General features: G+C 40.2%; 1 protein-coding gene across 1 annotated transcript in view; it reads left to right on the forward strand.

The window, feature by feature from the left end:
- The window catches only part of LOC139720829 (uncharacterized), a 76,312-nt gene that overhangs the window by 41,458 nt on the left and 12,233 nt on the right, over positions 1–22,621 (forward strand). Inside the window, exons 3-8 of the mRNA XM_071632165.1 lie at positions 17,088–17,608; positions 18,051–18,125; positions 18,548–18,790; positions 19,094–20,000; positions 20,685–20,849; positions 21,955–22,119. Of these exons, the coding sequence (XP_071488266.1) occupies positions 17,088–17,608; positions 18,051–18,125; positions 18,548–18,790; positions 19,094–20,000; positions 20,685–20,849; positions 21,955–22,119 (2,076 nt within the window). The remainder of the gene's footprint in view (positions 1–17,087; positions 17,609–18,050; positions 18,126–18,547; positions 18,791–19,093; positions 20,001–20,684; positions 20,850–21,954; positions 22,120–22,621) is intronic.

The following is a 22,621-nucleotide window of genomic DNA, read 5'->3' on the forward strand; positions in this document are numbered from 1 at the left end:
TTCAGACGAATGGCAAAGTGAGAGTGGCTCGCTCGCTCTGTCCATACTTATAATAGAATGAATAGTTTGCATAATTTATGATCATAGTCCTTCGCGGGGATTTTTTTTTAAACTGTGTTTAGTTCCCTAGGAATTTGATTTAAATGCCCTAGAAACGCGACTTTTATACTCTGTTTTTACAAAAAGTCCCTATGCGTGGGACATGGGAAGAGGTATATCCCCCTCCCACACCCTCCCCCGCTCTGTCGCTTCGCTCTCGCCGCGGATCTCACACCGTCTCATGAAATAATGTTATACCCCCGTATAATCGGTTCGGTGTAAAAATGGCAGGGGTAAAAATGGCAGAGGTAAAAATGGCAGAGGTAAAAATGGCAGAGGTAAAAATGACAGGGGTAAAAATGGCAGGAGTAAAAATGGCAGGGGTAAAAATGGCAGGGGTAAAAATGGCAGAGGTAAAAATGGCAGAGGTAAAAATGGCAGAGGTAAAAATGGCAGAGGTAAAAATGACAGGGGTAAAAATGGCAGAGGTAAAAATGGCAGGAGTAAAATTGGCAGGGGTAAAAATGGCAGGGGTAAAAATGGCAGAGGTAAAAATGGCAGAGGTAAAAATGGCAGAGGTAAATATGGCAGGGGTAAAAATGGCATGGGTAAAAAGGGCAGAGGTAAAAATGGCAGAGGTAAAAATGGCAGAGGTAAAAATGGCAGAGGTAAAAACGGCAGAGGTAAAAATGGCAGAGGTAAAAATGGCAGCGGTAAAAATGGCAGAGGTAAATAATTATGTGGTAAAAATGTCAGAGGTAAAGTTGTCAGTGGTCGAAATGTCAGTGGTCAAAATGCTAGAGATAAAAAATGCCATTGATAAAAATTTAGTCGTTGAAATGCAAGAGGACGAGGTAAAAGTGACAGAGATTTTTTTCCTCCATGTTTCTGACACCTTTCTCGCAATACGCGCTTTTCGTGCCTTCTCCTGAAATAAAGCACGGGGGAGACCGGGGAGAAATGGGACACGGGGAAAAATATGGGACACTCATAACATGCCAGTCAACAATCCAATTATATCAGTAAAAAGATGAGCCTCGGTACACCTGAAAATGGACATATTAACCACTATACAGCTCTACATGTATCTTGTCGGTAAAATATCAAACTTACTTTAGATCTGGTAGGTCCTATACTATGTTAATAAGTATTTTAAAAAGTGTGCAAACTTCTGAAAATAAAATTGCTTGATAACAGACATGCAGCAATGAAAAATTGGTTACAGCTCGTTATTCCGAAGGTTCGTTATTCCGAAGGCTCTTTATTCCTAAGATTCTTCATTCCGAAGGTTCATTGTTCCGAATTTCATTTTCGGATTAACCAATCTTCGGAATAACGAACCTTCGGAATAACGCCACAAATTTTCGGATTAACGAAGCCTTTTTCATTTTCGGATTAACGAACCTCTGTATAGGTATACGGAATTTGCGTGTTTTGGATTAACGACCCTTCGGAATAACGAACCTTCGGAATAGCAAACCTTCGGAATAACGAACAGCACCCGAAAAATTTGCAGAGATCTTTTATTGTTTCTGTTACCACTGGGAGAAATTTAAAAGGGCAGTGTTACATTTCTCCCCGCGGCACATGTAAAGAGAGTCTTGCAGAGCTTCAGCGATCCCTGTGTAAATTGAATCGCGATCATAATATGGTAGTCAAAGGCGGTGATTTCAATCTACCTGGACTGGATTGGATTGGATTTTCTTACTGTTGTTGTATAACGAGGGAACAACGTCATTTTCGGTGGCTGAATCTACCAATCTTTAGCAACACACCATGTTGATAACATAATGGAATCTGACTTTGGAGCAACAGCTAAGTTTGAAAGGCATCAAACATTTACATTTTTTCGCCTGCGGATTCGTTCAACAATGATTGAAAGAAATCCCATGGCAAACGATCAGTTTTTACTCTCACTAGAACAGTTTATTGCTAAAGTTCGTCTCCAGTTTTAATAGGCATAAGTTTGTAAAGTGACCACAAAGTGTTCATTAAACTTCGAGATATTTGTTTTTGCGCCATGAGATACTTAAACAATGTAATAAAATATTTTGCAAGAGCTTATTTGTTTTTGCGCCATGTGATACTTGAACAATGTAATAAAATATTTTGCAAGAGCTTACTTATGTCTGCCGATACATTTGCTGTAGTTTGTCTTTTGCGTTTTGTATGTTTACTTCTACATCATGTCGTGAGCAGGCCTTGTGAGATAAATAGGCTCCTACGACACCTGAATGTGAGGAAATAATATTGAACAGGTGAAAAATTAGCGGTTTGCTTCGACTATGTCTCCTTCACTTCTTTACACTAAACAGTTCAAAAAATGAAAAGTAATGACAATATACTAGCCTGGACGTGAGCGGAATTCGTTTGTGTAAGAGTGTGTATGTGAGAGTATGTATATCTGCGTATATGTTTATACCAAAAGATGGTTCGTGTGTGTGTGTGTGTGTGTGTGTGTGTGTGATAACTTCATTGGGCGAAACAACGTAGGATTATACTGTTTAAGGGCTTTGCAGCATTGTTGGATCCCCCTAATAATGATAAATAATAATAATGATAATAATAATAATAATAATAATAATAATGAAAATAATAATAACAATAATACTGAATAATAAAAGTAATTTCCCATGGGCCTACTAGGCTCTTAGCTGGTTTATTATTTCTCTGCACACAGACAGATTACGCCACTGCACTTGAATCAAACTCAGAATAATGAGAGTGCTCTAATTTTTTTTAAACATAATTAAATCAATAATTCTTCAAATCTGCAATTTGGATTTGTTAATTCGATAAATACAGTTTGCTCTGACTAGGATATCATTCAAGACCTCTTCGTTAAGTTTATATCTGACGAAATCGCTCTCATTACTTCTGACATTTTACTTCTGCCATATTTACCTCTGCCATTTTTACCTCTGCCATTTTTACCTCTGCCATTTTTACGTCTGCCATTTTTACCTCTGCCATTTTTACCTCTGCCATTTCTACCCCTGCCATTTTTACCCCTGCCATTTTTACCCCTGCCATTTTTACCCCTGCCATTTTTACCCCTGCCATTTTTACCCCTGCCATTTTTACCTCTGCCATTTTTACCTCTGCCATTTTTACCTCTGCCATTTTTACCTCTGCCATTTTTACCCCTGCCATTTTTACCCCTGCCATTTTTACCTCTGCCATTTTTACCTCTGCCATTTTTACCCCTGCCATTTTTATTACCTCTGCCATTTTTACCTCTGCCATTTTTACCTCTGCCATTTTTACCTCTGCCATTTTTACCTCTGCCATTTTTACCTGGCACCGTATAATCATAGTCATTTGCAAATGATTCTATCCACTTTTTAATTTCCTAGAAATTTGCTTTTAAATGCTCTATAAACGCGACTTTTGTACTCCCCCTCCCCCCGCTCGGTCGCTTCGCTCCCTCGCCGAGGATCTCAAACCATCACGTCAATGTGCCCATCCCCGTCGAAATTTTGCCCCCCCCCCCCCCAAACCAGACATGTTCCACCGCGCTTGGGGCGCGGGTGGGGCTGCACCACCCCCCCCCCCCAAAAAAAAAAAATATATATATATATATATATACATTGTATATATGTTTGGCAAAAAAGAGAGAGAGAGAGAAAATAGAGCATGCATAGTAATTAATATGCTTAAAATTGCAAGCTGGCAATCCTAAAAATTGAAAATCTCCCTACTGTGGGAGGGGGGATACCCCCTCCCACACCCTCCCCCCCCCCCCCCCACTCGCTTTGCTCTCACTCACTTTGCAATACCCAGCTCAACCCTTAAACCCCCTCCTTGGAAAAAAGCTAGATCCGCCCCTGATTGGCAACGCTGCGTTTTCTGGTAATCCTATTATTGGAGAAAGAATTAGACGCAACTGTAAAAGTCATTGAATCTTCACAGACTCAGAAAAAAAAAATGTCCGTCCCAACCCCAAGACAAACAAACAAAGAAGCAAAAAAAAGGAAAAAAATATATATAATTCATAAATTGAAAGAAGAAAACTTCTTAATAAGTTGCCAATTTGTGAATCATTTAGAGATTTGGATATTCAGACGCTTTTGAAAATTCTGCAATATTGTACAACAAACAATATTTGAACAACATAGACTCAATTGTCGTTGGGTTTATTTCTCAGAACACCTTGTGAAACACAAACAAATACAAATCGTAAAGGATACAGCGACAAACAGACCTGTAATTTCTGGAACTGAGTGGGTCAAAGGTTTTGTGTCGACTCTGATGAAGAAGCTGGTTGCAGTCACAGCCACTCACCCCTCGGGGATGTCTGTCAGTTGACAGCATATTTCCTCATTCATTTATTGAAATTTCACACCAATGGCACGATTTCTTTTTTCCTTTTTTTTTGAGGGGGGGGGGGGGGGTGGCTGGCCACAAAAATGTGGGTATATCTGTTGACAAAAATGGATCACCGTGAAAGTGAAAGATGTGAGTTTCACCGTCGCATGATCGCAACGGGTGGAAGGGGGAAAAGTGGTGAGTTAGGTGGCGTTGCAAGGGGGAGTTTAGAGTGAACTATGCTTGTATTTTGTTTGATTTACATGTGAGAGCATGCTTACATTTATACAGTAAAGGTTCAGTTTACCTTTGGGAGCAGTGATTTAAAATTTTTCAAGACATCACATTTAATGCATTTATGTAGGTCTGTTGTATCACAAAACATCCTACCGTATAATATTTTTGCAATAAACCCTAAAATATCAGTATTTTTCTTAATAAACCATGACTGTAGACGGTTTAGTCTTGAAACATTTTCATTACAACTACTATTCACATTTTGTGTATCCAACAATACTTAGCGTCGATAATACGGATTCAAATTTTACAGTGGTTGTTTCTATCCCTATAACTCACATTTTAGAACTATTTCAAAGCACTAATGCTGGGTTTTTCGTTTCATCTGCAAATGATAAGTAATGCGTTTAAACTTATGAAATCAACATCCAACGAAATCAAATGAAATCAAGTGCTATCAAAACAAATCAAATGTTAGATGTTTGTCACTTGAATGTCACAACTGTTGAATTTTCGACCATAAAATAGATTTATTGATTTTTTAGGAGCAATGGGTGATTTATGCGATGATTATGATGACATTATAAATTCTTCAACATCGTACATCCACTGCCATTGCTGTTTCACCAATACATGGAGAGAAACATTAAAATGCTTGTTAATTTTGGTGCATTGTGTCCAATTTCAAGTGCCACCTCACTTTTGTCTTATTTCATTTCTTCTTTTTTTCCCTAGCTATCTTCTTTGTGAAGTAGGGTTTTACTTTTCTTTTCTTCTCTTACTTTTTTTTAAAGTGAAATTCACAATGGAGTGAAATTTCTCCTTAGATTTAAAGTACACATAGACAAAGTGAGTGGGCGTATAAAATCAAATGATCAGCATAACAAGTTGATGGTAAAGGTGGTTTGTTTGACCCCGTGTCTCCAGTAATATTCCTATAGCAAGTAAGCAGAGTGACACCGTTAACAACGGATAGCTGACTCAATTGTGGAGACGATTACTCCGAGATACCACATACTCTAGAAATGTTAAACCAGATGTTGGTTTGAAAAAGGGGGAAAAAGAAAGAAAAACTTTGATGGCACCAGTATGTTATCTATCTACAGCCAGTGACCAACCGCGAAAGCATTTCCCCTCTCTTATCCGATGTCACTGTACTTTGTAATTAAATTAAGGCGATAAGTGATGGCTAGTGAATCGTATAGGGCTGTACGCCAGGTAAACTGAACATTTTTGTTATGTTCCGAAACAAAACACTCGGAAATTAGATCGTTCACTTCCAGTTCGAACCACTTATATAGATAATCCTTTGTGTCAAAATCCTGCTAGACATCAGTGACGGTATATAGAGTAGTAGTGGAGAATTATTTTTCTGATTATGGTATCGAATCCAGAACCTCGGTAAACTTACGTCATGTTGGATGGCGTCCTTTTATCGATTATCAATCTACTCCTATATATGTGACTATCGCCTAGTTTAAGTCTGGGCCACGTTGCATAAATAAATTGGTAACTTTACAATTACTGGTATCTGCTTAAATCAGTGTTAACCATTTAGTAATTCTTTGGTTTTTGTTGGCCATGAAATAGTGTTGCCATACGGTAGCTACCATTAGTCGCAGAGCTATCCGTTAATAGGGAGGTTTTCATGGTTTTATGCATCACGGCCGAGGTCTGCAAGAAGCTAACTCAGACATGTGAGCCTGTCGAGTACCTGAAGTCGTTATACTGATGACCATGACTGCTTATTTCCCTCGGATAGATTGCAATATGCATCAATGCAGAAGACAGGCGGGCTCCATCCGTAAGAAGATGAGAGTGATCTTTTTTTTTTCAATGTCATCCGTAAGAGGACAAAATAGATCTTTTATCAATGTAATCGATAAGAGGATCAAATGGATCTTTCATCAATTTAATCCATAGGAGGATGAAATTGATCTTTTCTCAGTGTCATCCATTAGAGAGTCAAATTGATCTTTTATAACTATGTCATCCATAAGAGGATGAAATTAATATTTTATGAATGTCATCACATGGCAGCTTGGAATGGGTAAGAACTGAGAACAATTAGACGAAAATAAAGATAAATAGGCATCGAACGTCTTGGGAGGGAAATGATTACAGCTTGTGGAGCGTCATGTCGTCATGTGTTAGAATATAGTATTTCCCGTGCGTTTTGTGCTTCAGATGATATCTATTATTTTATGAATTTACTTCAAGATAATATAACGTGGAAGTAACCAGTGCAGGTTCAAGGAAACGTGAAAGGAAGAAAGACCTTTACGGTGGTGAAAGGCTTGTGCGATGTCTTCTCTCCTTCTGTGTCACGATGTACATTAGAACACGATCCCAGTAATAACACTCTCAAAATCCACTTTGCTGGTATTGATTGAAACTTGATGATGAATGATGCCCAGTCATGATGCTTTTGGTGAACCATGTCTTCATGATATACATAGATCATAGAACGGTTTTTGTGTTCTATGTATACAATGATGTAAGATGATACGTTTTTCTCATAAGTATCACTCATTCTACTCCTCCATCAACACTTGCCTAAATTTCAAATGAAAAGTAGCTTAGCATGCTTGAAGTTGTATGTCTGCTAAGTGCGTCATGAAATATCATAGTTAAATAAGTGTGTATGTGAAATCAAGATTTTAAGGAACGGTAAGTAATCTCGAATATTCAAGACGGTGAAAGGTAACTAAGTAGGCCCTCTAAATTTTTAGTGGACATCTACACCACAGAGAAATAGGATTGACCTGTAAGTTGGTATAACCAAAGAGCTAGGTAGCTCTTTGGTATAACCATGCTACTTTCGTTCAACCCACACTGAAATTGATGATGCGTATGCTCTAAAAGAGATATGGGATGCATGCGTAAACTCCACTTGAGAGAGTGAAGGCATTAATCGCCGTGGTAGACTTCAAAGATACGGATGGTGTTTTCTTGGTACAAAAGTAGTAAGATGCAATGAATGCCTTGATACGTTCCAACCACTAATTTACACACAAAACAAAAGAGAGAGAGAGAGAAAGTGGATACTAGTCTATCACGACGGATACGGATGGGAAACGTGAATGGAAACATTGATAGAGGTTCCCGGCGTGCCTTTACCCATATCTCATCGGGGCAATAAACACACATGAACGAATTTCCCTTCCACGTGTCGGTCGATATCTTCGACGAGGATCGATAAGAATCGATCACCGGTTGAAGTCATTTCCTATCGCCGACGTAGAGGGCGGGTAAGACCGGATGAGAGCACGCGAGGCCCTGCATCCGGAGAGCGTCATGCTCCGAGAACGATAAATACTTCCTTTCCAAATAGATGTCCGTGCCAAATCGTTTTACAGTGATGACAGGAAGAACTTCAAAGGACATTGTACCCATTAATCATTCATATGTTTGTACATGTTGGGAAGCATCTTTCATTTTTTATACTTTCAGTCACGTTGGTGGCATGGCGTTATCCTACGATGCCTTTTATTTTTCAACCAAGAACAGAATCTTAATCCAAACATCTCTCGAAGACACATTCGTGTTATCTTCCGCACCACACAGTGAATAATCTGATCTGATTTTTATGTACCCTGGCCCATGCACGAGGAGAGGGGTAGAAAGAAAATCTACCCCCCCCCCCCCGCCCTCCCCATTTGTACATGTACTGCACCATGCGGATTTGCGCTAGCAAAAGATAACGGCGTTATCAACAGTGCGCGGAAATGATATGAGCTGAACCTCGGTAAACGATCCGATAGAATGTAAGGAAAGATTTTGACCTTGCCTTGGTCTCGACTGAGGTCATAGAAGGAAGAAATATGTAAGAGAAATTGGGAAGAGTTCCATTGGGTCGAGCATCCGGGAAGGGGGGGGGGGGGGGTAATAACGTCTGCTAGCTATTAAAATCCTTCTAATTATCATACAGCTCAAATCATCAAGTCTCTATTATAGAGGTGCAGTAATATGAGGCCATATTTTGGATGTGACAATTCTTAAGATCAAACCGACATTCGGAACTAGAACGTATTGTATAATCTTTGCATCACAATCAAGTTAATTGTGTGCTACAACTCAGTTGTGCACATTCTGCGTTGTTTGTCAGATCAAAATTAATCACATTCCTCCATTGGGTTAAGTCGCAGTCTCCAGTTATAGACATTGTATTTTATTTTATGATTTATTATGATTATATGATCATCATAATGATTGCCGTTTTCATCATCATTATCATCACCATCATAAAACAACAACAGCAACAATTATGTACAATTAAATCAATAATTTTTCACTTTCATAATCATGTAATCATGTTTCCCTTCGTCTTTCACCATCACCAATACCACCACCACATCATCATCACCACGACTGCAGGTACTGTTATTATGTGTACCACCACTTCAACAACAGTCTAAATCTGCATCATCACCAGCATCTGCCGCACCATAACGCTCGTCTACAACATCATCAACAACATCACAGTCTACACTAACACCACCACAGCATGATCTGTCTCTTCCTCCCCTTTCCTTTCTCATCACCTAATGTGTATGACCCTCGTCCTGGTAATCACTGCCATTATCATCTTTATCATCATCGTCATTACCGTAATCGTCGTCGTCATCATTATTATCATCACAATCAGCATCACTCATTGTCGTCATCAGCATTATCAGCATCATCTTCATCATCATTATCATCATCACCACCACCGTCACCACCACCATCAACATCATCATCATTTATCATCATCACCACCACCAACATCATCATTTATCATCATCACCACCACCACCACCATCATCATCATTTATCATCATCTACACCACCACCACCATCATCCTCATTTATCATCATCACCACCACCACCATCATCATCCTGATTTATCATCATCACCACCGCCACCATCATCATCCTTGGTCATCGTTCCTGCTACAGTCGTTGCCACAAGCCGTCGTCATCACCACTAAGATGCGGCCACCACTACAAACACTGCTAGCATATTCTTTTTTTTTTCTTCTCGTCTCTCCTCATAGTTTTCTTATGCAGAAAAATACAACCATCATGGGAGTAAGATCTCTGATAACAAAATTTCACTCAATTTACATTCACCCAATTGTTTACTTTCTCTTAGGTAAGGTAAGGCATTCGATTTCATGCAGAACAACTCTTAAAGAATGTAATGGAATAAAGATGCTCAAAACCAGAATAATCTGTAAAACACAAAGTAAGTCATGTAGAGTCCTTTTGGAAGGATCCGAAGCGGAATGATTAGAAAGTTGGAAAGGTGTCGTGCATTCTTTGAAGGGAACCGCGCCGTAAAATCGAGCGCAACATTGCGTAACGACGTCCAATAGGACTTCAGCTTGGGTTATACAAGGGCTGACATGACTCATCGCAGCGATAATAGCATTAGGGCGTCCTTCACCGTGGCCATCCCCTCGCCGAACTCCACGTGAACCCCTGGTCGTCCGACGTGGAAGATAGAGCAGGCAAACACGTGATAAGGCGAACCACTGGGCGACGGTGACCTCCGCCAACATAAACATTCATTGTGCAAGAAAAGATGTCGTTTTGATGAGTCCTGCTGATTGACATTAACAAGTAGAAGAGCAGTGGCGGATCTACAGGGGGGGTTTAGGGGGTTTAAACCCCCCTCTTGGGCTGCCAAGTAAAAAAAAAATAAGAACATACAAACAAACAGCAACTAATTAGTCAATTATTTGAAGACCAAAATCAACAATAAAGGCACTTTTCTTGCGTAAAAGCTGTCAATTTTAAAACTGAATATGCAAAATTTTCGCCCCTAGCGGGGCGAAAATTATAATACACTATCAATATACATTATCATATCTTTATACACTACTATTTACTTTATGAGTAAATTTAGTGTATAGATGGTAGCCTCGCGTCCTCGAGTGTGCCCCGTGAAACATACCTTTAGTAAAGCCTACTTTTTTTCTTTTCTTCTATGCTTTCTTGTAATACAAGAATAATTTTCATTGCTCAAACAATGCGATTACGTTTTAGCTTTTAATGAATACATTTCAGACGAATGGCAAAGTGAGAGTGGCTCGCTCGCTCTGTCCATACTTATAATAGAATGAATAGTTTGCATAATTTATGATCATAGTCCTTCGCGGGGATTTTTTTTTAAACTGTGTTTAGTTCCCTAGGAATTTGATTTAAATGCCCTAGAAACGCGACTTTTATACTCTGTTTTTACAAAAAGTCCCTATGCGTGGGACATGGGAAGAGGTATATCCCCCTCCCACACCCTCCCCCGCTCTGTCGCTTCGCTCTCGCCGCGGATCTCACACCGTCTCATGAAATAATGTTATACCCCCGTATAATCGGTTCGGTGTAAAAATGGCAGGGGTAAAAATGGCAGAGGTAAAAATGGCAGAGGTAAAAATGGCAGAGGTAAAAATGACAGGGGTAAAAATGGCAGGAGTAAAAATGGCAGGGGTAAAAATGGCAGGGGTAAAAATGGCAGAGGTAAAAATGGCAGAGGTAAAAATGGCAGAGGTAAAAATGGCAGAGGTAAAAATGACAGGGGTAAAAATGGCAGAGGTAAAAATGGCAGGAGTAAAATTGGCAGGGGTAAAAATGGCAGGGGTAAAAATGGCAGAGGTAAAAATGGCAGAGGTAAAAATGGCAGAGGTAAATATGGCAGGGGTAAAAATGGCATGGGTAAAAAGGGCAGAGGTAAAAATGGCAGAGGTAAAAATGGCAGAGGTAAAAATGGCAGAGGTAAAAACGGCAGAGGTAAAAATGGCAGAGGTAAAAATGGCAGCGGTAAAAATGGCAGAGGTAAATAATTATGTGGTAAAAATGTCAGAGGTAAAGTTGTCAGTGGTCGAAATGTCAGTGGTCAAAATGCTAGAGATAAAAAATGCCATTGATAAAAATTTAGTCGTTGAAATGCAAGAGGACGAGGTAAAAGTGACAGAGATTTTTTTCCTCCATGTTTCTGACACCTTTCTCGCAATACGCGCTTTTCGTGCCTTCTCCTGAAATAAAGCACGGGGGAGACCGGGGAGAAATGGGACACGGGGAAAAATATGGGACACTCATAACATGCCAGTCAACAATCCAATTATATCAGTAAAAAGATGAGCCTCGGTACACCTGAAAATGGACATATTAACCACTATACAGCTCTACATGTATCTTGTCGGTAAAATATCAAACTTACTTTAGATCTGGTAGGTCCTATACTATGTTAATAAGTATTTTAAAAAGTGTGCAAACTTCTGAAAATAAAATTGCTTGATAACAGACATGCAGCAATGAAAAATTGGTTACAGCTCGTTATTCCGAAGGTTCGTTATTCCGAAGGCTCTTTATTCCTAAGATTCTTCATTCCGAAGGTTCATTGTTCCGAATTTCATTTTCGGATTAACCAATCTTCGGAATAACGAACCTTCGGAATAACGCCACAAATTTTCGGATTAACGAAGCCTTTTTCATTTTCGGATTAACGAACCTCTGTATAGGTATACGGAATTTGCGTGTTTTGGATTAACGACCCTTCGGAATAACGAACCTTCGGAATAGCAAACCTTCGGAATAACGAACAGCACCCGAAAAATTTGCAGAGATCTTTTATTGTTTCTGTTACCACTGGGAGAAATTTAAAAGGGCAGTGTTACATTTCTCCCCGCGGCACATGTAAAGAGAGTCTTGCAGAGCTTCAGCGATCCCTGTGTAAATTGAATCGCGATCATAATATGGTAGTCAAAGGCGGTGATTTCAATCTACCTGGACTGGATTGGATTGGATTTTCTTACTGTTGTTGTATAACGAGGGAACAACGTCATTTTCGGTGGCTGAATCTACCAATCTTTAGCAACACACCATGTTGATAACATAATGGAATCTGACTTTGGAGCAACAGCTAAGTTTGAAAGGCATCAAACATTTACATTTTTTCGCCTGCGGATTCGTTCAACAATGATTGAAAGAAATCCCATGGCAAACGATCAGTTTTTACTCTCACTAGAACAGTTTATTGCTAAAGTTCGTCTCCAGTTTTAATAGGCATAAGTTTGTAAAGTGACCACAAAGTGTTCATTAAACTTCGAGATATTTGTTTTTGCGCCATGAGATACTTAAACAATGTAATAAAATATTTTGCAAGAGCTTATTTGTTTTTGCGCCATGTGATACTTGAACAATGTAATAAAATATTTTGCAAGAGCTTACTTATGTCTGCCGATACATTTGCTGTAGTTTGTCTTTTGCGTTTTGTATGTTTACTTCTACATCATGTCGTGAGCAGGCCTTGTGAGATAAATAGGCTCCTACGACACCTGAATGTGAGGAAATAATATTGAACAGGTGAAAAATTAGCGGTTTGCTTCGACTATGTCTCCTTCACTTCTTTACACTAAACAGTTCAAAAAATGAAAAGTAATGACAATATACTAGCCTGGACGTGAGCGGAATTCGTTTGTGTAAGAGTGTGTATGTGAGAGTATGTATATCTGCGTATATGTTTATACCAAAAGATGGTTCGTGTGTGTGTGTGTGTGTGTGTGTGTGTGTGATAACTTCATTGGGCGAAACAACGTAGGATTATACTGTTTAAGGGCTTTGCAGCATTGTTGGATCCCCCTAATAATGATAAATAATAATAATGATAATAATAATAATAATAATAATAATAATGAAAATAATAATAACAATAATACTGAATAATAAAAGTAATTTCCCATGGGCCTACTAGGCTCTTAGCTGGTTTATTATTTCTCTGCACACAGACAGATTACGCCACTGCACTTGAATCAAACTCAGAATAATGAGAGTGCTCTAATTTTTTTTAAACATAATTAAATCAATAATTCTTCAAATCTGCAATTTGGATTTGTTAATTCGATAAATACAGTTTGCTCTGACTAGGATATCATTCAAGACCTCTTCGTTAAGTTTATATCTGACGAAATCGCTCTCATTACTTCTGACATTTTACTTCTGCCATATTTACCTCTGCCATTTTTACCTCTGCCATTTTTACCTCTGCCATTTTTACGTCTGCCATTTTTACCTCTGCCATTTTTACCTCTGCCATTTCTACCCCTGCCATTTTTACCCCTGCCATTTTTACCCCTGCCATTTTTACCCCTGCCATTTTTACCCCTGCCATTTTTACCCCTGCCATTTTTACCTCTGCCATTTTTACCTCTGCCATTTTTACCTCTGCCATTTTTACCTCTGCCATTTTTACCCCTGCCATTTTTACCCCTGCCATTTTTACCTCTGCCATTTTTACCTCTGCCATTTTTACCCCTGCCATTTTTATTACCTCTGCCATTTTTACCTCTGCCATTTTTACCTCTGCCATTTTTACCTCTGCCATTTTTACCTCTGCCATTTTTACCTGGCACCGTATAATCATAGTCATTTGCAAATGATTCTATCCACTTTTTAATTTCCTAGAAATTTGCTTTTAAATGCTCTATAAACGCGACTTTTGTACTCCCCCTCCCCCCGCTCGGTCGCTTCGCTCCCTCGCCGAGGATCTCAAACCATCACGTCAATGTGCCCATCCCCGTCGAAATTTTGCCCCCCCCCCAAACCAGACATGTTCCACCGCGCTTGGGGCGCGGGTGGGGCTGCACCACCCCCCCCCCCCCAAAAAAAAAAAAATATATATATATATATATACATTGTATATATGTTTGGCAAAAAAGAGAGAGAGAGAGAAAATAGAGCATGCATAGTAATTAATATGCTTAAAATTGCAAGCTGGCAATCCTAAAAATTGAAAATCTCCCTACTGTGGGAGGGGGGATACCCCCTCCCACACCCTCCCCCCCCCCCCCACTCGCTTTGCTCTCACTCACTTTGCAATACCCAGCTCAACCCTTAAACCCCCTCCTTGGAAAAAAGCTAGATCCGCCCCTGAAGAGACCCCCTGAAACAGCGAATTTTTCGATAAAGACTTGTACCTCTCTGACCTTGTTTTTGGTAGTTCGCCTCACTAATGATGGCACGAGAGGCGCGAAATAGCACATCGTCCCTAACGTTGCTATGGTAATGTGAGGTGCTCTTGAAGAGATTACATTATGGACAAATTTACGGCTGCCTTATCGGGCATGTGTCGTAAAGATATCAGGGGCTTTTACCAGTACTTTTTGAAAGCATTGTCTGCATGGGAAGAATATTTTCTCCATGGCGTTTCACAGAGTTTTGATATTCTGAAATTCTTAGAAAGGCAAGATCCGCTTTTCCATTGAAGAGAGTGCTACACAGAGTCGATAAGCAATGTTTATTATTGGAGTCCTCATAAACAAAGTTAACTTTCGCTGTTTATTCTCCCTCTAAAGTGATCTTGTACAAAAGTCTCCGTTTAATTGATAATAAACACAAGTTATTCTTATAGTCTGATGTAGAATGATGCACAGTATCTAGTTATCTCCTATATTAAAAAAACCCTTCATCTTCATAGTCTTTTTGCTTTTCAAATTTAGTATACTATATACTTTAATGATGACGATTGTTTACTTCAAGGGCAATGTCTGGGTTGATATGCATTTGTTTTACAGGCTCAAAGTTATTTAACAATTATTTTGCCAGTATTCTATGTTTAAAAATACACACCCTTTACTTTTTTTTTGTGCAGTGGAAAGGTATCAACGTTAGTATGTGACACGCGCTTTTCTTCTCCCTTTTTTCCTCCTCTTCCTCCTCTGCTCTTCTATAACTAATGAAGACAATAAGGATGATAATGATATTAATGATAACAATGATAATAGCATTTAATGATAATAATACTAATAATGACAATACTAGTAGTCAATTGAATATCATTATAGATGACATGATTATTATTATAACCATTTGACCCGCTTGAATAGCAAAGAAATACTGTATTTTATGTAATTAATATCCGCTACAAGTGCTGCTTGTAAATTCCTTTACATTAACTCTTAGTGAGATTGCATACCTCCTCTTTTACTCTCTGCAATTCCTTATTTCCCCAGGTGTGTGAGTGCTTCCAAAATTCTAAGTTCATTAATTTAGGCTACTGCATGCTGTCGGCTAACATCCTTCCATCAGAATGACACAAAATGGGGAGTCGTTTGCTCGGAAAACGAATCGGGGTCACATCGGGTTAAGAATCGGGTTGAGAATGTTCGATCACTTTGAGAGTTATTCCATCACCAATGAATAGAAGCTCTCAGAGTATTAGTACCATAACATGTTATCTCGTTGGGCCTGTAATTATTTCGCCCTTTGGGAAAGCGTTTTAGCTTCCGCATCTTGGAGGTATTGCGCGATTGGCCTTGACACATGAGAGTGGGAGGGTGTTAAAGAAAGACATATCTGTTACCCTTAGGCGCAGTCCCCCTTATTCTCTGGTCCTGCGATCCCCCCCCCCCCCACCCCGTATGCGCAGGTGGTGGATTGAATGAAGTTCACCTCTAACTGACTGAACAGTGTTAGCTCATGACAACAGCAAAGTGTCTGTCTGAAGATGTGCCCATGTTCCCGCTCTCAGATTGGAACAATTGACTAGTTGAATAGCCCAATTACAGCGGATTATGATGGGCAAACCAGGTGTGCGGAAAAAAAAAGATGCATCTCACGAATAAGTAAATCAGGTTCACGGGCATCTCACGTGGGTCATGAAACGGCATTTTGGATACTGCAGCTGTAGTCGCAGGGTGTCGCTTCTAGCACTGAGGGGTCGTTGCTAGTTCACTGACCATGTAAATAGCCTGTTCGTCCTAATAATCATTCACTTTCGGACAAGATAAGTGAGATTGATTCAAACACATGCAATGTATTAAGGGGGGGGGGTCAAACTCACAATACACTTCGTAATACTTAAACCAGCTCCACCTTCCTATCCTTCCCTCCTGCAAAAACAAACAAACAAACAAACAAACAAACAAACAAACAAACAAACAAACAAAACGAAACAAAACAAAACAAAATTTAAATATTACTTAACAAAATATAACTTAACAAAAATATTTTGATGAATGAATCAGTAGGAACTCAATGACCTCAACCTTAACACGTTTTCTTTCTTTTCTCACTGATAACCGTATAGGCCCTACAAATCTTTCCATTTCAATATCCGCATTTTAATTCGAGGCTGCATCACTGAATATCAGAGCTGTATTTTGGAATCTTATGATGTATGTGAACTCCATTCAGTGCCTGATGTTCGATATTCGATGTAAGAAGGATGGAATATATTAAACTTGATATATTGGCGGCACCCAAGATTTTATCCACGCACAGTGACCAATCACAATGTGTAAACGTGTGCATCTTCACTATTCATCCTGTGTGACTTGCGTCAAATCACATAAGATAAGTCTCTCTTTCACTTTTTTTTTTAGCCTCACTCTTGCCTTGCTTTTCGATTTGATATCGTTTTACTCACTTTCAGACTGACCGTTACGTGATAAAGACATTGAAAGTTGATCTTTTACAAACAGATGATTGAATTCTTGTTCTTGCATTTTTCTTATTCTTTCAGAAATCAAAGATATGAAAGCTATCTTGCGTCTCCACGAATTTCCGTCAGGAGTAAGACGCGCACCGAGTCGATGGTCAGCATACCGAATAAGTCACAAAGCCAAAACGATTCGAGCTCCCACCAGTCTGATCTACGGGCGAAGTTTCCCCGTCGAGTTTTCCGTACTTCTCACACTCAAGCCGAAGGTGACACAGCGGAAAGGCCGAGGCGACTCCGTCGTCCTCCTGTTTACCGCCGCAGACGGCACGATTGAATTCGGCGTGAAGATCGCCAAGACGCCGTCAATCATTTACAGGAAGGTGGACGGCTCGCTGGACGTGCTGAACTTCACCGACTACGTCTTGGACAGGAGCTGGCACGACATGTCCTTCAGTGTGAGGGAACGAGAGGTGACGCTCGTCGGTGACTGCGACCAAGTCTTCACGCTACCCACTGACAGAAGTGGTCGCGCATTGATTGACCCAGCAGGAACTGCTTCGATTGGAGCCGGTAGAAGAGGTGTCGCTAATGTATATTTTGAGGTGAATAATCGTCCACCTATTCTTTGGTTGGTGTATTGAAAAAGTGTCACCTCCCCAACTAGTTATTTTTACCTGTTTATTTATTTCAGTTCTTTACTGTTCACTTATATACCCTTGGATAGGACATAAAATGGAGGTCCCGTGTATGAGAGCGTAACAACTCATGCACATAAAAGATCCCGCTTCATTCATTCATCGTAAAGAGCAGGGTGTTTAACCCGGTGAAGTGGTACCACCTCAAATCCAATTGGACCCCATGGAAGACCAGCTTAACGTAGCTGAATGTAGGCTATCCAGCCATCTTCTCAGATGGAAAATGAACAAACAAACAAACAAACAAACAATTCATATCTCTTCTCTCTACATGTTATTGTGCTCAACCAATTGTGGTGCACCATCCCTATCTCGGTTCTTATCCTTGTCAATCGCGTTTTCATTTCAGGGTGACATTGATCAACTGGTCGTGATCGACGACCCCGAGGCAGCAGATCTTCAGTGCTCGCCGGCAGTGAGACGAGTAAGCTACTATGTCACCACCGACATCGTTTGCTGAATCTGAGGTGTCCTAGGAATGCACCTGTTGTTTACGGATGAAATTTGAATTAAAACATGAAGTGATGGCTTACTTTTTTCTGGATAGAAGTATGAATGATATTCTCAAAGGTACATATTATTCTGAAAGATATGACATAAATTCCGTACTTACGAGTGTTGATATACACCAAACAAAACATGCGTAACTGCTTTAACTATATACTTTCAATAAAGCTCAAAGGCGCCTATTAAATTCTCCCCCTATGTATTTTGGAAAGCTCTGCAATGGATGTTGCATCATGGCAAACAGTCAGTAGTTTCTGTGGACTTGATTCATTAGTTAGTCAAAAAGGAGTCAAACTCTTTCGCTCACTTGCTAGTAATTTTTGGATTGTTCTTATTCAGTTCCCGGATCTGCTCAAAATTGAAACCACCGCACAGCCGTCGAGTTCGGTCAACGGGATGGACGCGTCGATCGACATCGGACTCGTCTACGAGAACATCTACGATCCTTTTCAATTTGTCGAAGAAGAGACTACGCCATCGAATCCGATTGGAACCACGACTCCACATCGTTCTTTTTCGGAAGTCACCGCCGACGAAAATGCGATTGCGAGTATTCTCCCGTCTGGATCGCCCGGTCACAAGGTAATAATGTTGGACCATAAACATGCCACAAATTTTTGCTCGCCACTAGGAGAGACATTGTTTTTGAAATAACAGTTCTTACGACTGGAGAATGGCGGGTTGAGACTTCATATTTTGAAATGTATTTTATGACCTACGTAGGTTGATCAATTTATTTTTTTCTTCACTGATAATTTTGTCATTCAATATTCGTAATGTTGTAATGAAATATGCCGCAGGATGTTTTGTCAGTGTCCTTCTGTCCGGTACCAGCACTGAGGACAACAAAGATTAATTTGTCTAATCGTCATCTCTTTATTTTAGACAACGTCTCCAGCTCCTGTCTTTAGACAAACGATCGTATGGGATAATCAGTTGCCCGATGTCGATGAATCGGAAGGCGAATTCATCGAGGACGGCGTGCGGTCGGACGCGCCTGTAGAGTTTGGTGCGGATGGGATGATTTCTATTCAATCAGCGGACGATGTAAATACTGCTACATCTGAGCCGTCAGCGACCCTCCGTGTTGACGCAGTGACGACTCTGGCGAAATCGACAATGAGGCCAGAAACCACAAGAAAAACCTCAACACCGGAGACAACTACAACCACTCCAGAGAGGACTACGAAGGTAGCTACTACCAAACAATTTACAACCGCTTTCTCTACAACAGTCGTTACAACAACTCCTATTACCACTACAGTCGTAACTACAACACCAGCAACAACCACCGATACCCCGACGACCACCACTGCCCCAACGATCACCACTGCACCGACAACCACCACTGCACCGACGACCACCACAGCACCGACGACCACCACCGCATCGACGACCACCATAGTACCAACGACCACCACTGCACCAACGACCACCACGGTACCAACAACCACCACTGCACCAACGACCACCACTGCTACGACAACCCGTGCTACCACAACAGTCGCCACTACAATAGCTACAACATCAGAAGCAACAACTGCAGAGCTTACGACAACTACAACCCAACCCACCACCACGGAAACGATGACGACACCTGCCGATGCCGTTCACACAACGTCAAAGACAGAGAGTAATAGAATCCAAGGTGCCCACGACACACTTACGGGCGACGACCACGTACTCGCCGACGAACCCATACGGCCGATTCCTCCGAAGAACCTTATTTCTCCTGGTTCTCCAGCGGAGGTTCCTCGACCATCCATCCAGGAATATGGGCAACCTATAGACGGTAAAAAAATGCGGGGGACCCCATAAATGTCATTGTTACTGTGTAGTCTTCTTTTTTTTCCCGAAAAGCGCTCGTATTGACATCCATGCTGTATGATATCAAAGTGTTTCACTGAGGCAATCAGATATTTGGATCACCCTTTTTTTTGTACATTTCTCCGTTGTTTACATGCCGATGAAACATGAGACAAAGATCGGTAGAGGGGACCTCTCGTAGAAAGAACGTACCACAACCTGCTCCATTACCCAAACATTGCTTTTGAGTATCTACTATCATGTTATGAAAGTGTATGTGAAGTGTTCCTTATATCTTTTTCTTTCAGCTTTGGGACAGAAGAATTATAGATGAATGTCAAATTTAAGGCAACAACTCTATACTCTTTAAATCATAAGATTTAGATTTATGATGGTTTTTGGCGGTGGCGGTGCCCTCTTTTAAGAGGGAAAAATGTGATCACATCCAAAAGTAAATCCCTTTAAATGGAACCCTATGTTCCATCCATCCATCTTAAAATTTTCAGGGCAGACGAAGATTTCAAACATTCCCCTTTTGTATAAAACTTTTTTTGAGAACAAGAATACGTTCACTTTTCAAATGAATAATTATATTGACTTCTACTTCTCCCCTTCTTAAGTTTAAGGAATCATGTTGAAGTGAACTGTCCATTTTCATCTTCACCCATAGATGGCGCTAACTGGTCCACATGGAGTACGTGTAGTCGATCTTGCGGGACGGGTACCCGGTACCGTTACACCATTTGTGGTCCGGACACCAAGCTGTCCGACTGCAAGAACGGTCGCGGGATTGCCGCCCAGCACAAAACGTGTCAACTAAACAACGATTGTCAAGGTGCGCTTCTTCGATGAGCCAGATTTTACAGCTGTCTTTCGCTTTGTTTCTGTTTTGATTTTGGTCTACTTAAGTCTGTGACTCCACTAGACCGATTTGCTAATAATATTCCAAGCTTATACATACATTTTACTACCGTAATCTTGGAAAACCAGAAAGCTTACCCTAAATTTGCCCAACATAGCAACATCTAGCGTATGACTTGATTGCAAGTCTTGAAATGTGTTCTTAAAAACAGGTTCCTTGTTCCTTGATCATCATTGCACAATAATATGGAATACATCGCTATACAGCTGGATATTCGTGTCGTTTGTTCCCAGATCAAGATTTCAACAAAATGGCGAAGATGGTAGACCCTAGTTGCACGATTTACTCCGCTGCATTTGGCTTCATTTTTCGTAGTTTCTGTCTTTCCATTGTTCATAATTATTTCATTACCATCTTAATGGATGCGCTTCACGACGGTACACAGTTCCCTCATAATTTGCTTCTGCTGAGGCAAATATATCATTTACATGCATATGTTTCTCTTCTGCACCCGTAAACTGCTGTGGAACAAGTGCATGTAAACGTAATATTGGACACGGTATCTGCTTTGCTGAGTAGTAGCATCCTCAACATTAATTATCAAACACAAGCTCGACAGCAAGTGTCAGACTTTCAGCCGTGGTGATCAGTATATATTCGAGTGACTATAATGAGTATAGTTTTCCCGTGAAATTTTGACTGCAACAAATATATCATACTTAGGAAAACACCTTATAAACGCATCTAATTCTTTGAAAGCGTTTTAACAACATAAATCTGAATGGTTCCACTCACGTGGTATCTTATAATGTCACATCTATGGAGGGTGTCCACAGTGCAAGACCTGTTATTAATCAAGACGGATTAAACTGATTTTACCATACTTTTTGTTGCATAATTATGTTCCTAACGACGAATTAACTGGAAATATGTCATTGTTTTTATGTAGTGCTTAGACATTACAAATCTTCGTTTCTGAAAAATGTTGCACAAGCAAGTAAATAGATGAATGAACTATGACATGCGTTGCGAAATTTAAGATCTTTCTTCATTTAACATGTCTAATCATCTTATACAGGCGTTGTACGATGGAGTGACTGGGGTACGTGCACACGGACCTGTGGTACGGGCTTCGAGACCCGTGTAGCAATCTGCCGAGATATCGAATCGCACCCCAACTGCACCACAATAGGACAATTACTTATAGAGAGGCGTCCATGCCAGGGTCTACCAGAATGCCCGAGTAAGTACAATTTGCACTATCAAAAAGATTTGTTACGAAATACAGAGGGAAAAAGAAGATGTCGTAATGACATTATTTATGCGGACCAAATCGTTCGTATAGGCCTACATAGGTCTGCTATTTGTTCCATACTTATTGTTACCAATGGTTATCAGTTCTTCTAGTTGCAACTGTAAGTTATGGTGAAGCTATAGTTTGTGAAAAAGTCGAAACGATGAATAGATAATTCGGATGATAATTATGAGGATACCAGTGGTTATGATGGTAAGTTAATAATTGTAATGAAATTGTACTACACCAACATGAAAAGTGTTTTTATTTTAACTGCTAAAGCAGCTTCTACTGCAAGTCTGCCTACTACTGCTGCTTCTATTACCACTACTACTACTACTACTACGACTACTACTACTACTACTACGACGACGACGACTACGACTACTACTACTACTACTACTACTACGACGACGACGACGACTACTACTACTACTACTACTACTACTAC

Source organism: Diadema antillarum, unplaced genomic scaffold, assembly GCF_040938485.1.
Source record: "Diadema antillarum isolate AM-2024a unplaced genomic scaffold, OU_Dant_1.0 scf00000134, whole genome shotgun sequence".
In the NCBI taxonomy this organism is placed as follows: Eukaryota; Metazoa; Echinodermata; class Echinoidea; order Diadematoida; family Diadematidae; genus Diadema; species Diadema antillarum.